Source organism: Pipistrellus hanaki (assembly GCF_964339955.1).
Source record: "Pipistrellus hanaki genome assembly, chromosome: 20".
In the NCBI taxonomy this organism is placed as follows: Eukaryota; Metazoa; Chordata; class Mammalia; order Chiroptera; family Vespertilionidae; genus Pipistrellus; species Pipistrellus hanaki.
In genome coordinates, this window is record NC_140522.1 from 1,780,312 (window position 1) to 1,797,284 (window position 16,973).

Below are 16,973 nucleotides of genomic sequence, written 5' to 3' on the forward strand. Positions count from 1 at the left end.
TCCGTGGGCGGGGCCGGGTCCACGTGCGGGCTGTGCAGACGCGTGAGCGCCGCCAACCAGCGTGGCCGTTAGGAGCGCTCCTCCCACCCACCCAGCCCCACCCCCACCCCCACCCGCCTGCACCCACCCCCCCTGCACCCACCCCACCCCCACCCCCACCCTGTCTGCACCCACCCCTCCCCAACCCCCAGTCTGCACCCGCCCCACCCCCACCCCGCCTGCACCCACCCCCCCTGCACCCACCCCACCCCACCTCCACCGTGTTTGCACCCACCCCACCCCCCCTGCACCCACCCCTCCCCACCCCCGTCTGCACCCGCCCCACCCCCACCCCCCCACCCTGTCTGCACCCACCCCTCCCCACCCCCCTGTCTGCACCCGCCCCACCCCCACCCCGCCTGCACCCACCCCAGCCCCCCAAAAAAGAACCATGCCGTGGCTTTACATTAGGAGTCACAAAAAAATTTTATTTAGGAAAAATATTCCCTTCAATGTGTATTATTAGATAATGACTTTTTTATTTAAATAATTTACTTTTACTTTTTTCTGTGCAGACCAATCAAAAAGTATGCCTCTTTCCTGTCATAAGCAAACTCTTAATTCTGCATGGCAGATAAGAAATCAACACTCTACTTCCTTCTACCTTAAAAATTACCAGTCTTCCTCGTCGCGAATTCGTTATTTGTGCATGGATTGTTGTCATGCCGTTGTTTAAAAAAAAAAAAAAAAGCCAGTGAAAGAGGGGGGACACGTGGGAAACAAATCAGAGACTATAATACTAGTTCATCACGAAATATATTAAACATTGTTTAAATATTAAACAGCAAAATACTCCCATATTAAATAAATAAAACTCCAATTTGTCATGGGGAACCAGAGACCAATACCGCCACCGATGGGGACAGTCTAGTGCAAAAGGGTAATCCGAAAAGAAAAGAAAAAAAAAAGAAAAAAGAAAAAAGCAAACACATTTCATACTGGTATTGTTCTCAGTAACCAATTAAACCAGTGATTCTCAATCCTTTTCCAAGAGCACTGAAGGACTGTGGATGCCCCGGCCTCATCCCAGATAAGGAAATCAGAACCAGAATGCAGACAGCGCTGTTTCTAAGAAGGACCCCAAACGAGTCCCCACCTCGGGCCAGGGGAAGCCCACATGCTTCTCGCTGTTACAAGTGGCCCCCCGATAACGAGACGGAGCCCGCGGTTACCGGGGGGACGGGATAAGGTGGGTCTCCTGGTGACAGTAACTTACGGGTAAGTCACGTGTGTGAACGGGTTGGTTCACGCCCATTAGCCTGTGTTCCTGTGCCTCTCCTTTCCCTGCAGTTCTGTGTCTTTAAATCCTAAGACTGAGTACGGTCAGAGGACTGCCTTGGACACACCGGTTCCACTGGAAACACATCACTGATTCGCGTATGTGAATGCCTACTACGTGCAAGGCACTGCGGCAGGTGGAGTCAGGAGAGCAAGTGGTGATGGGTTAGGAGGTGGGAGTGGGCTTTGCGTTGTGTTTTGTGCGTTTTTTTCTGTAGAATCAATGGCTACAGATTGATTATATGGACCTAAACAAGGGGCTGGAAAAGGGACAAAGACGAAGGAAACAACTAACACGCCATGGGTCTCACTTTAAAACACACGGCAGGGCACACTGGCACGTGTCCTAACGCTCCGTACGGTATTTCCAGAACCCTTCCAACACGTCTAAGGCAGATGCAAGATAGGAAAATGAGTCCTGTGGAAAGGAGACGTTCCCGATGGTACCCACACTCTGGATCAGGTAAAGTTCACACAGAAGTATAAATACTAAAAATCTTTATAGAAAGGTAGTTCGCGTCCACTTGTAGTAGTCTCAACAGGTAAGCTTTAAATATCACAGAGCCCAGAGCGGGCCCATTTCACCGGGGAGGGGGCTGATGGGTACATGACTCAGTCTGCAGGGAGACCTCTATGCGGAGAGGGCCTGATGCGAACAAAGTGAAGTTTTCTTTTATTAACGACAAGGGAGGATGCAGGGGAGGAAAAGCAAGGGGGAGGGGAATCTGTTCAAACTTCATCAGCGCCCTAAGGCCCGGTCACTCTCAGCGCGGACGCTTTTCTCCTGAAAAGCCTACAGAATTCCACGTGGGTAAGTAATTTCCCCGTTCCCTGTTGGTATGGACTTTTATGGTTAAAAGAGTAGTAAGTGCTTTCTCGTTTTTATGACAGCGTTCAATTTCCAAATGAGGCCAGGTGATGGCATCGGAACATGAGGAGGAGTTAAATGTTCACACACAAAAATATGTCAACCCAAGAGAGATGCCGGGGGGGAGGGGAAGGGGGATGGAAGGAGGGGGGAGGGGATTATATAAATGACCAGCAACGATTCTAACGGAAAAAACTCGCCAGGGGAATTAAAGGGTCCACGTTCCTCTAAGTGGCAAAAGAGGGGAAGTTAAGACTGGAAGGAAAAGCTCATTCATTGAACCACGGATGCAACACTCGGTCTGAAGTAGAGAAGTAGTAAAATATTTCACTAAGTTAAAATAGAGGTTTTGTTTTATCTCATACGCTATTGAATACGCACATAAAAATACCAGTGTTTTCATCTTGTTTCTGTTCAGACACTTCTTAAGCAAACGTGTTCTTTGGTGCCGGAGAACTGATCGGCAGTGAGGGGGAATGGCAGAGAAGGACGCCGAGGCCAAGGTGCCTGGAAACAGAAGACTCGGAGCCCCACGCCCGCTCAGGGGAGGAAGCGGAAGTGATGCTGCAGTAGGCGGGAGCACTTCCTCCCCCGGGTCACTCTCTGGCTCCCAGCTAGAAAGTCCTGTGGCCTATTGGGGTCTCAGCCGGTTCTGAGACTTTTCTAGCGGGAAGGCATCCCAGATAGAAACATATCCTCCTAAGTTTTAAAACCAGCAAAGTCAGCGAGAAGAACGTACATTCATTCCACGTATTCAATACAAGAAGTCTCGAAAAGGCTAAAGTAGTCCAACCAAAGCTGAAGAAGTTCTTGATTTTTCATCATTTCATCTTTTTAAATAAAGACTACGTATAGATGTGGTCTACATACAGGCTGCCATTCTGACCCATTCAAAATAGTCACATCCCTTTGCTTGGTTTTTGCAAGTTCCAGAAACTAATATTTAATACCATTCGTAACACAGTATTTCTCAGTGAGAGGAATTATAGAGCAATGAAAAATCAGAAGCAAGATGGCTCCTGGGGCCTCGTCACCTCTACATATACACACATGAAGAACCTGCGTTCTCTAAAGAAACACGTTTTAAGTAATGCTAGTTAAACCAATGGAGAAAAAATGTCTATCAAAATATACAATTTCCATTACAGACTAGAAGGCTAATATTAAAAAAATAGTTGTAGGCCAAAAAGTTTGCTTCTGTGAACGGCAGGCATCCGTGATCCCTTTGCAGACAACAGCATCGGAGGAGATCGTGTGCTCGCCGTGACCTTCGTCCCTGTGAGTGCTGGATGGACTCATGGACACTCAGTCTGTACATGAAGGTCTGTCCACGCTCCGTCACCCAGATTCCAGCCGGGAGACCAGGCAATTCAGAACCTCAAGTGGGATTTATGCTTTACCATGTACCTGAAAAACAGGAGGACAACGCGCCATGATAGGAAGTGACATGTAAAGATACTTAAAGTCAACAGTGAGAGGGGCTGGCTGTATCTGGAAGCTTCCGCTGTGACCTTGGGGAGGGGGCTTCTGGGGGAAGCGAGAAGCCTGTTAGACGTCTCGCTCGAGTTCTAAGTGTCCCTCTTCGGTGTCTTATAAATTATAACCACCGGCTCCTTCAGTCACCTGCCTCTGAGGAAACCCGTCACAATCAGTGGGGACTTAAGACCCAGAGCGTTAGGGTCGGGGTACCAACTGTGACCGCGTGCTCTTCTTAAAGTTCCCACCATAGACTCCTGTTGCTGTGAAGGACTTACGTCCTCTCTAGAGGAGTTAAATACATTCAGCAACTAAGCTCCTTTCCCGGGCTGCCCACACCTGACCACAGCTAAAGACCCTAGATGGACAGACACCAGGGTCAGAGGTCACCCAGCCCCCCGGCCAGACCACGGGGTCAAGGCCGATCAGGTCTTCCTGCTCAGAGGCTGGTGAGCTTTCTGCGGTGTTAGGAGCCCTCTCTCCCCCCGAGTCTACGGTCAGCACAGCAGGGCCAGCCGCCAGCTCTCCTGCGGGTCAGCCCGAGGCAGCCCCGGGGGAAGCGGCTCCAGCTCAAGGAACCGGAGAGCGGCCCCAGGAGAGCGGAGGCCACGCGGCGGGCCCAGTACCTGTCCAGCGTCTCCCAGAAGCGCAGGAACACCGGCCGGTCCAGGTGGCGCTTGTGGTAGCTCAGCTCCAGCACCGTGACGTCCCACTTCTGCACGTTGGGGTCCAGGCGGACTTCATCGTACTTGAGATGGAAGGCTTTGACTGCGGGGGAGATAGCACGCTATTACAGTGCTCTAGAGTGAATTAAAATGCCAGCACAGACTGCAGCACGACAGGCAAAAACAAAAAGCCATCTTTCTCCCACCAACTTACAACCGAAGTGAGCTCTGAGGGGGATGCTAACACGGTGGCATCCTCAAACAACATCCAGCTGACAAGCATTTACTAAGGGCTCGCACGTGCCAGCCACCGGGGCGGGAAAGAGGGCCGAGGTGCAATGCAACGGTCCAGCGGGAAGAAGACTGGGAAACACAGAATCACAGCCATGGGATTCAGGACAGGCTGGCACCGGCAGTGATGTCTGACCTGAGACTGGAAGGCGGGTACGGGCTGGGCTAGCATGGAACCAGAGTGCGAGCATGCTCAGAGAGCAAACAGTTCCCTCTAGAACCCAGGGAAACTGGATGGAGCCGCACGGCCCTCCTGGGGAGCGAGGAGGAGGGAGCGCCGCGGTGGCGGGGAGCACAGCTGGCTGCAGGCCGTCCGGAGGAGTCCGGGCCTCCCCCTGACCCACCGGAGACTGCAGAGAGCGGAGCAGAGAGGAGCGGCCCCACCAGGAATCCAGAGGGGACCGCGGATCGGCCGGGAGAAGGCATGTGTTTGGCCAGGAAAACACTCCAGGAGGGACGTGGTGAGCGATGATGGCGAGGAGGCAGGAAGCACGGAGGATGTCGGGGTTCGGACGGGGTGGGACCTGCGCCTGTGCCATCAGCACGGCCCCCAGCCAGGGAGCGGGACGTTTAGAAAAGAGAACACGTGACTCCAGGGGTCAAATTCTGCTCAGGAGGCCCAAGGATGCAGTGTCTGGGTCACTAGTGAGCTCGGTGGGAACAGTTTCATAGAAGCGAGAAAAGTGAGGCTCCGGTGGATTGAGGATGGGATGGAAGAGAGGGAGTAAGAGAGAGGACTCCTGTCAAGCAGCCTAAGAGGTAATCACCAGTGTTGGAGGGCACATGGAGTTCAAAAAAGGCTTTAAAACACTCCTCGGGCGCTTACAAAGGAACATTACGCCTGTGACTGGGCACGGACCCCTGGCAGGGACCCTCCTCGGAGGGACAGACGGCCTCCTCTCACGGGCATTCCCGGGTGGGGCTCCCGGCACAAAACAGAATCTTACTTTTGGCAAATATGTCAACTGGTGATCCATCAGGCAAAAGCCACGGCCACCCTTTGAACTGCCAGGCAGGACCCTGCACGAAGACGGCCACGACCCGGTCCCTGCGAACAGAAAGGGCGGAGGGTCAGAGAGGGGCGGGCGGGAGCTGTCATTACCACACGTGGACGGGGCCCGGCGCCCCGCCTCCTCCCTGTCATCAGTGACAGGCCCGCGCTCAGGCTTTCTCTCTGCCTCCGGTAACCACACGAGGAGCCCCCTTTTCCGATGCGGCAGGAGGCAGTAGCTGATCTATTCTTCAAAAAGCTGGTTTTAAAGGAAATCACTTAAAATCCAAACAAACGTCAGATGGTTTACTTTAATTAAAAATGCCAGGCAGTATAGTAATTCAACCATTTCCTAAAGCGCCAAGGCCCTTTTTTCTGAATTCTGATTATCTGGAAGCAATCCGAGTACAGAAACTAGCTAGACTTTTCTTAAACTTTGCAATTGCTTTAAAACTGTTTCATTCTCCACACATTCTGTAAGTTTTCCTTAAAGCAACTTGTTTGACCAACCATGTAAGTCGCTTTTCCCCAAAAAAGAACAAATCTCCTCCAAGGCCCTAAGATTCCATTACTTTAAAAAGTAACTAGCCCGGCTGGCATGGCTCAGTGGTTAAGCATTGACTTATGAACTAGGAAGTCACAGTTCGATTCCCGGTCAGGGCACATGTCCCAGCAGCCCATCACTAAGTCTCTCTCATCATTGATGCTTCTTTCTTTAAACAGATGTTGGACGCACTGACACTGCCAATGGCCTCACTTCCTGTTTCTGCAAAGGAGGGGAGGGGAGGGGAGGGGTGGGGAGGGGAGGGGAGGGGAGGGGCGGGGCGGCACTCCTGGACTCTGTACCTTCACTGCAGCAAAGATTAACCGAGTAATTTAAGGGTAATTCCTTCATCTTCACTTACAGGCCCTTATATTACACACAGCTCAGTGTTTTATTAAAGAACATTCAACATAATAAAAGAGCTGACCCAGGTGATCACTCCATTCTTATCAAATTATTCCCTAGCAATAAATGTAGCAACGCCTTCGCCACCCTCTCTTACCAGGAAGTCTGAGTTTCCCGAGTCTAAGATCTGAAACGGGCCTCCCAGCGTCAGCCTGCTCAGAGTTCTACTCCAAAGGCTGATTCGGAAGCCATGGACCGGCGGCGAGAATGTTTACTAAGTTTTCCAGAAGCTAGTGCTTCTTCTTCTGAGCGAAATAAAGTTTAGCTACATCAAGTACAGATTTGATTAGGTATCACTGGTCTATACATTTTTTAAATACATTTTTATTCGTCTCAGAGAAGAAGGGAGAGGGAGAGAGAAACATCAATGACCAAAGAGAATCAGATCAGCTGCCTCCAGCACGCCCCCTCCTGGGGATCAAGCCCAAACCCCGGGCCTGTGCCCTGAAGTGCTGGTTTACTGGTCAGCACTCACCCACTGAGCCACACCAGCCGGGCTCTGGCCTACATCACTGATGACCCAATGAGGCACTGGCTGCACAAGCAGGTTCCGTTTATCCCTCCTGGAAACTCCACGCCACAGGGTGCCGGTGTGGGGGGGAGAGAGAGCTCACCAGTCCTGAGGCATGAGTTTCAGGGGCTGGTCCACGACCCTGTAGGGCACCGTGACGCTGAGCGCAGTGCCGCCCGGCTGCATCTGGTCTTTCCTCCGCTGGATCAGCGTCTCGTTCTCCCGCTGGCAGCCCTGCTTCTTCTTCTCGTCCGACGGGACGAACCTGGGGGAACGCAGAGGAGGGAGCGGTCAAACGGTGCGATGGGATAAAAACAGAGAACAGGCCCTGTTCGGAAATGATTTTCGAAACACTGAGTTTTAAGTCAAGAACACTGATTTTGAAGATGCACCTGTCCTGCATGTTCGGGTTAGGCTTGGAAAGCAACGGTCCTTCTTTCCCTTCACGTCGAGGAGAGCGGAAGCTCGCTTCAGCCCTCCGTCAGCATGGCGGGCCTCTCACACACATTTACACTCACCGAGCACGCGGCATGCTCCACAGCTACAGAGAAAACCACTAAGCCTTGACTCCTCCAACACTGTCAGAGGTTTTACTTGAAACTGGAAGGAGGCTTGAGCTGAAGGTGACGAGGCTGGCGAGGCCTCCTCACAAGACACCCGACACAGAGTCTGCCCAGCAAAGCCAGGGACATGCCACCCAGCTCAGGGCTGCTGTGCGAATTTCAGACTAAGGAAATTAAACCCGGGTGGGTCACCTCTCTGCTGAGCATCACCCTCATTCTCAAAGACACTGCGGCGTCTGCAGAGCCGCGGCCAGCGCCAGGCTTGTTGGTGACCACAAAGCGCTTCACAGCCGTCTTTTAAAAGCACACACACATTCCTCTAACAGCCTCCTGGCACGTTTTCCTGGCTCCTGGCTCTGGTGTGCCTGCCGTTACGTGGGGTGATGCCACCAGCGCACTGAGTGTGGGTCGTACTGCTTCTGAAGTCCAGGGAGACATGGGGGGAGGGATACACGAGAACTTGCACTTGCTGGAATCCTTTAAACAAACTGAACTAACACAGCGGAGACAGACTCACAGCTGTCAAAGGCGACGGCGAGGCCCGGCAGGTGAACAAATATAAAACGATCCTTAAAATCCCCAGACAAGGCAGAGTTCCTTCGAGGACTGACAGCCGACTTGCTGTCCTCGCCAGAGGAAGCTGGAAGCAGTGGGATGTCTTCTCCGGGGCAGCTGAGTCGCACTGCAGTGCTGCTGGGGCCGGGCCACTCAGGCCATGTCAACTGGGCCCCTTCCTGCCGGCTTCTTCCCCCTAAAACCCGCGTGCTCAGCCAGGCGAGCCCCTGGGGCCCTCCCCCTGCCATCGCTCCTCGCTGGAACTCTGCCCTGAGAAGCTACATCTCGGCCAGAATCGTGAATGCCTTCCAATCAGTTATTTTGAATAGAGTTACAGTCCCACCCAAGCCTCTCTCAAAATCATATGATAAATGTAAAATGTGCTCTTTAATCACTTCCACTATGGCATTAATTTTGCTATTTAGGACGTTAAAGTGAGGGTGGATTTTACTTTGTTTTGTTTCTCTCGCTTACTGCAGGGCTAAAAATGGACGGATCCAGGCCCACAGGAGCTGTGGGTCACAGCCAGGCCTGTAATTGTGCGGGGGAGGCCTCAATTATGCATTAATTACACAGCCCGGCCTCCAGCTGCCTCACGCGGTGGGGGCGTGTCAGTTGCAATGAGGTGTTAAACAATGAAGGGAGTGTTTCCACCTTGGGCGGAAACTGGGCCTGGTCAGCCCTCAGAACGCGGCCTGCCGGACTGCCGGACTGCTGGCTTCTGTGCAGCAGGACGAAGGAGAATGACCCTAAAACCCCCTGGTGGCTTTCTTGGCACTGCTCACTGCCTTCATTATAAAATAACCTAAGTATTAGGTGTGTAATATAGGCAGAGAGGCACCAGAATGAGAAGTTAAAGGCAGGATTTCCTTTGTCACATGTCAAACTTACTGTAAATTTTCTGGAACCATGCAGACACACTTATAAAAATACAGTTGCCAATGACTAAAAATAACGAGAACCGTAAATACCAAATCCACAAATCATAAAAACCAAGAGCTAGGAAAGACCGTAAAGATCCATATACAGTAAGTGCACAAAGCCCAACCCCAAGTATGACGACGCTTCTGGGAACTGAAGTGCAGTCCCAGGTGCAGACATGACTGCCATGTATCACGGAGGAGCTTAACCAGAGACGGGTGCACTAATAAATGCACAGCGGACACTCTTCAATGCAGAGTCCACACTCCCCAAGTTCCCAATGCGTCTCCCCTCCCCCCTCCCCCTTCCTAGACATTCACTCAGTGCCCGTGAGAGGCAGCATCTGGTTCAGCCAGCGGAGATACAAGAACAAGAGAACAAGTCCCTTTCTCCGAGAAATCATAGCGGAGCTGGAACAGACTGGGGCCAGATTGCAGGACGGAGCCTGCGCCGAGCCAAACCAAGACATAGAGGCGTTTCAGATTTCAGAGAATAAATGATGCACGACCCACTCTTGCAAACTGATAAGAAGGTGAAAAGCAGACACATTTTAGTTAATCAAAACCATGTTCATGTGAGTCTGTCTCATATTATCAGAGCTATGTCAAGAGTGGATGAAAATTATTCTATTTCTTCTTCACCCAACTGCAGATAATGTGAGGGATGGTAGATTATCAGGGGGATTACCAAGAGTAATCCACAACACAGAACAGCAAACTTCAGTATACAAGCCTAATCCTACATAGTAAAGACGCAATATGCCATGAAGCATAATGACCAGATCACGGATCAGCTGGAGGGTGGGGTGGAGAGCTACAGGAGGGGGCAGGGCACAAGCTATGAGTGGGGAGTAGGGAGATGAGCAAACGGGGGCTGGGGGAGCCTCGGAGGCGGGCAGAGAGCTACAGGAGGGCAGCAGCAATCAACTGGCAAGCTACTGGCGCATGAATTCATGTGCAGGGCTACTAATAAAATACGAAATACAAAATATAAAAATTCCTCTGTACCCTTAAAATCTGTAATTTTATTAACAAATGTTACCCCAATAAATTCAATTTAAAAAAAAAAAAAAACTCCTTTATTCCATACCATGGAAAGAAGTTCATTAAAATTTTCACTCAAAGGTATAAATAAAAAATACTTAGTAAATGGGTGAACTTGTGTATGCCCGCTTACATGGATTGTTACACGTTTAATTTAAGTCACAGGCACATAAAAGCCAATCCTGCAGTTGGTAAAACCTAAACTCAGCAAGTACCACAACTCAATTGCTCTGGCTTTTAAATAGAAGCAGTCTGAACCCTTTTTGGAGGGGAGGGTACTCTTTCTCCTTCTTTAAGAACCGCCACTCATCGTTATTTTACTAAAAAAGACAGAGCATTCACTCACTCTTCCCATAGACAATGACTGAGGGTGTGTGTTTTCCAAGTTACAACTAAAAATATTTTTTAACAAGAATTTTAAATGTAACACCATTCAAGTAATGTAAAGCATTATTGTCATTCTAAAAGTGGATGTAAGGATCCAGATATAAAAGACTAATTGTATTTGAAAATTATACTTCAGACTCCCTGTGTAGGAGAAATGGGAATTCTATATTCCCATTGGTATATTCCCATTCTATATTCCCAAATGGGACTGCCAGCGCAGGGCCGTGTGCACACGGGGGACAGGAGCGGACAAAGCCCTTACTTGAGGTCCTGCAGCAGGTCCTTAGCGTTGAGCATGGTTATTAAAGAGGTGGTAGCGGCGGGGATGATGATGATGGGTGTGCGAGAACCTGTAAAGGCAACGTGTGTAGAGGTTATTTATAAGTGTGTTATTTCCATGAAAAGGAATTATAATTGCTTTCCCAATCAAAAGCTTGTACTTGTATAATTTTCACTCCTTAGACCTAAAGTACACTTTAAGCTAGCAGCGATATTCAAAATATTTCACTATCAGCTGGCCAGCATCAACCTATGAGCCAGGAGGTCACGGTTAGACTCCCGGTCAGGGCACAGACCCATGCTGCGGGCTTGATCCCCAGTGTGGGGTGTGCAGGAGGCAGCCGATTCATGATTCTCTCTCTCTCTCTCCCTCTCCCTTCCTCTCTGAAATCAATAAAAATGAAAATAAAAAATTAACAGTCAGTATGACCTACGAACCGACTAATCCGAATAGACAGCAAGCACACACATTCGATACGAGTGCGCAGGCATAGTGTCAGCCTGGCTGTGACCTAGCATCTAGCTTATTCACATTTACTTTGTAAAGTAAGTTTAGAATCGTTGGTAAAATCTTACCTTTCTTCTGATTAGGAGGAGGTCTTGCCTGAGAAACTGTTGAGAGAAAAATAAAAAGCAGACTTCTGAATGTTACAAAAACCACATTATTTTCAAGCTTCAATAGCAAGGAAGGCCTAAAAAGTATTTCTGATTGAAGCTCAGTCACGGCTATCCACCAGTCTGCACTATGGGAAATATTGTGTGTGTGTGTGTGTGTGTGTGTGTGTTAGGATGAGGCTGTGTTTCTTCCATCCCCATCCAGGGTCAGCTGACTAAACGCAGGTGCCATGCCTGGATGCGGGGACCACCTCGCTCTCCTCCCGCACATGCTCTCGCGGGAAGGCCCACGGAATCCCTGGGTCTGGCCCTGCCAAGGCTCTGGAGGGTGAGTTCATTAAATGTCTGACCAGATACAGCAGCTAACGCTTAAGTTGATCATTCTGTGTGGCCAGCGAATGATGTCATAAATACCAAATGGCCCTTGGCAGAGCAGCAAATGCGAAGAATGAATAATCCTCAGAAGTTTCAGGCTTAAGAAACAGAGAGGATGGTGGTGCCCTTTTTACACGAAGCAGGAAGTGTGCAGGCAGCCCCCGGGGGAGGGAATATCCGGGAACAAAGGTTTTCCTCCGTTGTAAGATGCCTGCGGCACACCCGAACATCAGCCAGTCCTAGGAAGAGGTGTCTGCACTGGGGTCATCAGTACATGGAGTTAGAGCCACGGAAGGAGTCCTCCAGCCCACACGCAGCTTAGGGAGTGGTGACTGGGCAGCGTGAGAGCCACAGGCCACCTCCCCGCCTGGAGACCCAGGAGTGTAGGCAGGAGGGGGGCCCGGAGGGCGGTGTGTGTGCAGGAAGGGGCAGCAGGGGGGACGGTGACATATGCGGGGCGTTGGCACGGTTATGGAAGGAAGGGCTAGCCGGGTCCATGCCCAGCTTGGCGAGGGCTTGTGCCTCTTAGTCCCCTGGACCACGTGGGCCTCGCAAGGCACAGTCTACCTCTGCTTAGCCATTGAGGACGATTACAGAACCTGATGTGCTACCTAACACAGCCTTCTGACGCTCTAGGCATAAGAGCTGTCCGCCAATCTATTCAGATATGGCTCCTATTAGGGAGGGAATCACATCCACGTGCACCATCACGGAGCTCAAATGAGGAATTGGTGAGGGGGTGCTATATAGCCTCTGCTTTTTAAACCGTTTTTCTAAAACATTTAAAGTCATTTTCTTAAGTTTTTCTGTAACTCTTCAACTACACCTATTGTCAGGTAAGTGTTCCTGTGATGTTGCTTGAGAAGATTTGACATGAAGTTCCAGGCCCCTGAAGGCACTATAAATACCAACAAGGTTTCACCGTGTGGTCACTCAGGGAAAGCTCCTGTGTTTACCTGGTCTCGGCACCGGCTGCGCTGCAGGCGTCTGAGTCTTGCGGGCCGACGCACCCTCCTTTAAAAGAATAAAAAGTGACATGTGACGTTGACGTTTCCCTACAAAATAGTAAGACACGTTCACTTAATTACTGCACATACATGTCACATCTATCCGTCCTTCAATGAGTCACCCCACCAAACACGCTCTGGCAGACCCTCAGAGTTTAAAAGCAAAACACCTTTGCTTATTTGTGTACTATTGATCATGAAATGGAAATAGAAATCTTAAGGGGAACATGAATTGAAAACTGTTACCATACAGCAGTTAGTATGAGCATGTGGTATTTCTCAAATATCCAATGATTTGTGTAATTGCTCACAATTTTAACATCTTAGAAATGCCATCATTTTTTAAATCAAGTCAATTTTTTTCCCCTTAAACAGTCTCAAAATGAGTAATACATAACCTCAGATTAGACAGATGTAAACAATGTACGTTTGCATTAAAAACCAAAAGCACTTGACATGAACGCCTTTAAAATATTCAGGGAAAGTAAATAATCCCATTGACAAAGATGAGATGTGTTACATTTAGGAGTGATTAAAAATATCTTAAAAACTGAATAGCAAATCTCAACTAATTACTAAGCTTGTGATATATACAAGAAAACGCGCTGAATGAGTTTTATCAACCATTTGTTGATGACGCCGAAATACTTAAAACACTTGAAAAGTTATTTATCTGTAGTGCATTAGTTTCAATAATTTTCATGCTCATTTTTTCCCCCATTAAAACGTTTTCCTTTAAATAAACTTTTGAGGGAAGGGGGAGAGACAGCACCCAAAGGACTTGCACACATATATGCCTGACCCATGGACACAGACCGTGGGTGGTGAGGACGAGGAAGGGGGGTGGCGCTAGACAGGGCCAATGTGGGGAAGAAGAGGACCTATGTAATCCTTTCAACAAGATTTCCTTTTAATTTATGGTAACGATAGGTATTGCCACCGGAGCCTCAGACCTGACTATACCAGGACACCAATGAGGTCATCAGCAACCAGCACCTACACATCAACCAAAGCGAATGCGAGTGCCCATGACAGGTGTGCTGTGCCTCATTCAATGCCCATGAGCCTCAGCGCCTCGGGCAACATGATTTCAAAACGGTGAGCCACGGGCCAAGTTCAGAGCAAAGAGAAGTGCACTCTCCCTCCAGACACTGCAGTTCAATTCCTAGGGAAACCATGAAATTATTCTCCTTGCTACTTCATAACTGTAATGTTGCTACTGTTAATAAATCATAATGTAAATGTAGAAATCATAATGTAATAAGTAATAAATAAATCATATTGTAATCTGTGTTTTCCGATGGTCTTAGTCGACCCAGAGGTTGAGAACCGCTGCTCTAGAGCCTAAGGCCATCGAAAAACACAGATATTTACATTACGATTCATTAATAGTAGCAAAATTACAGTTATGAAGTAGCAATGAAAATAATTTTATGGTTGGGGGTCACCACAACATGAGGAACTGTATTAAAGGGTCGAGGCATTAAAAAGGTTGAGAACCACTGTTTTATGATCAAAGCGTGGTTCAAATTGATGCCTTGTTGTCCATAGCGATCAGTATTAACGGTTTCACCTGGTTTGAGAAGCCCATAAGACACCACACCTTCCTGATCCCACCAAACACAGAGCATTGTCTTCTTTCCGAAGCGATTTGGCCTTGTAGTCGATGTTGATGGTTGACCTGATCAACCCATGATGTGTGATTCTCAAAATAAATCCACTTTTCATCGCCAGTCACAATTCGATGCAAAAGACTTTCTTTCAGTTGATGTGGCACCCATTTTCCTCCCTTTAAGATCTTTCCCGTTGCTTGTAAATGATCGGAAATTGTTTGCTGAGCAACGTTGAATCTCTCTGCAAGTTGTTTTTGAGTTTGACACTAATCTTCATCCAATGCTGCTTGTAATTGCTGGCCTTCCAACTTTTTCGGTTGACCTGGACGTTCTTTCACATAAAAATCATCCCCTTTAAAGCGTTTAAACCAGAGTTCACAAGTGTCTTGAGATGGAGCGTGTTCACCATAAGCTTCCCGAAGTATAGATAACTTTCAGCAGCACTTTTCTTCAAAATAAAGTAATGAATTAAAATTTCCTGCAAATGCTTTTTTTTTTTTGCATGAAATGCAACATTTTTAAGCGTAAAAATATCTATGATGCTAACACCTTCAGAAAATTTGACATATGAAGTTTTGAAGCTTGTTGTCAACAAAATAGCATACGTATAAAAATCGCATACATATCAACATATGTGTAACTCCATCATTTGAAAAAAAAATCCACATTATTAACCGGTATTCCTGGTAAGTCCGTGAAATGACTCATCTTTACTATTAGATTACGATTAAGGTTATAGTGATTCCTCACGAACAGAATGAAACCGTTACTTCTGGCTAGCGCTGGCTCCTGCCAGTTCCCCTCGGGGTGTGTCAGGGTTTGGAAGTAGGCCCGTGCAGGTAACAATTACAAGGCCGTTATGCACACCTATAGAACTTCACAAACCAGCTGCCAGTTTGCCGAGTCTGACAAAACGCTTGTCACATCCACTGAGAAAGTTTCACCGGAGCATTCGGATGTTACAAAGGGAGGACTTCTACGAGCGTGCCTGTCACAGGCTTTCCACAGACCCCGGCTGGAAACACGAGGCTGCTGGGAAGGCCTCTAAGGGGCTCTCCTCTCGCGCCTGCTCCGTTTCCTCCCCTCTCGGACCCTAAACTTCGGGACAGAGCGCGGTGCGGCCTAAGAGGGGAGTCCATGCTGATGGGGTGCACAGGCCCGCTATGGGCTCCCAGGAGTCTTTGCTGTGCAAGCACTGGCCCCACCGCAAGTGTGATCAACAACCCCCGGAAATGCAGGGGCCTCCTGGGCCACACTCCGGGCTCCGGCCCGGGCGAAGCCGGCGGTGTGGACAGCGGGCTGCGTGCGGGGCAGGACCGGCGGGAGCTCAGCAGGGTTGTGTGTGTAAAGTTGGTTAACCCAGGCTTGGGGGGAGGGGTCCTTGTTCAAAGTTGGGAAGATGGGAAAATGAAATCTACACCCGGGCTAGTGTGGCTCAGGGGGTTGGAACATCCTCCTACGCACGGAAGGGTCTCGGGTTCGGTTCCCCACCGGGTTCGAAAAGCAGGCAACTGATCAATATGTCTCTCTCACATGGATGTTTCTCTCTCCCCCTTCAAACTAAAATATATATATATATATATATCAATAAAAACATGCCCGTGGGCGAGGGTTTTAAAAAAGAAAGTGGAATGCAGTGAAAGTGGTCCTTTTCACGTCCCATCTTCGTCCTTCCTCCATGCCACCCACTTCCTGACCCTGAGCCAGCCCCTGGCAATAACATTCACAGAACAGTCTTCAGAGTCACTTGGGCAGGTCTCTGTATTTGAGTTCTGTGTTCCTTAAAAGCATACTGTAAATACATAGTGTGCGGACTTTGGATTCTTCTTTGATCCTGAATTAATCTCTAGCATCTCTACTTCCTCCATGAACTGACATGCGATAATCAAAATTATAGGAAATGAAAGGCTATATTGGATATAACAGACATTGCTGGGGATACAGGGCCACAAACATATAGCTTAAGTCCCCAAACTACACATTTCTAGGAGTTAGTGTCCCTAATTGGGGAAAAACTGGTAATTCAAGCTGTTTAAAACAAACACAACGCCCCAATGCGCTGCAGGAAAAAGGAGGTGCCCAGGAGACTAAATACCAAGAAATCCTGGCATGTCTGTGCGGACCGAAACCTCCCTGACAGCTAGCGACCATCCCACCTCAAACACGGGGACCAGGGACCCGATCAGAAAGCCTGCCTGCCCACAGGAGACCCTTCGCAGGAGCGCTGTGTCTACCCCGTCCTCCTGCTGAAAGTTACCATCCGTGGAATTCCAAACAAAGGCAAAATAAATAAAAAACGAGTGCTCGCATGAAAAGTGATTAAGGATGGAGTTTTCTGCCTTCAAGGACAGCAGGCACCAGAGGAGAAGAACAAAGCAGGCGCTGTACCACGCTGGGTGTCGGGAGAGCAGGGGGCAGCTGCCTTACATAAGCCCCAGAAACGGGGGTGGGGTCCGGGTCACAGATCAAAGAAAACGGCCCAGGGGCCCGAACCAGGTATTAGCAAAAGGGAGGCAACTTGGAGGGGAGGGGAAAGGAGGGGGAGAA

The 16,973-nt window shown here is 49.1% G+C and overlaps 1 protein-coding gene across 1 annotated transcript in view; it reads right to left on the minus strand.

Moving 5' to 3' along the window:
- Positions 1 to 446: 446 nt before the first annotated feature.
- The window catches only part of CDC73 (cell division cycle 73), a 45,517-nt gene continuing 28,990 nt past the window's right edge, over positions 447 to 16,973 (minus strand). Inside the window, exons 11-17 of the mRNA XM_084868750.1 lie at positions 12,763 to 12,820; positions 11,393 to 11,428; positions 10,800 to 10,887; positions 7,172 to 7,333; positions 5,565 to 5,665; positions 4,288 to 4,429; positions 447 to 3,592 (exon numbers count right to left, since the gene is read on the minus strand). Of these exons, the coding sequence (XP_084724876.1) occupies positions 3,556 to 3,592; positions 4,288 to 4,429; positions 5,565 to 5,665; positions 7,172 to 7,333; positions 10,800 to 10,887; positions 11,393 to 11,428; positions 12,763 to 12,820 (624 nt within the window). The 3' untranslated portion in view covers positions 447 to 3,555. The remainder of the gene's footprint in view (positions 3,593 to 4,287; positions 4,430 to 5,564; positions 5,666 to 7,171; positions 7,334 to 10,799; positions 10,888 to 11,392; positions 11,429 to 12,762; positions 12,821 to 16,973) is intronic.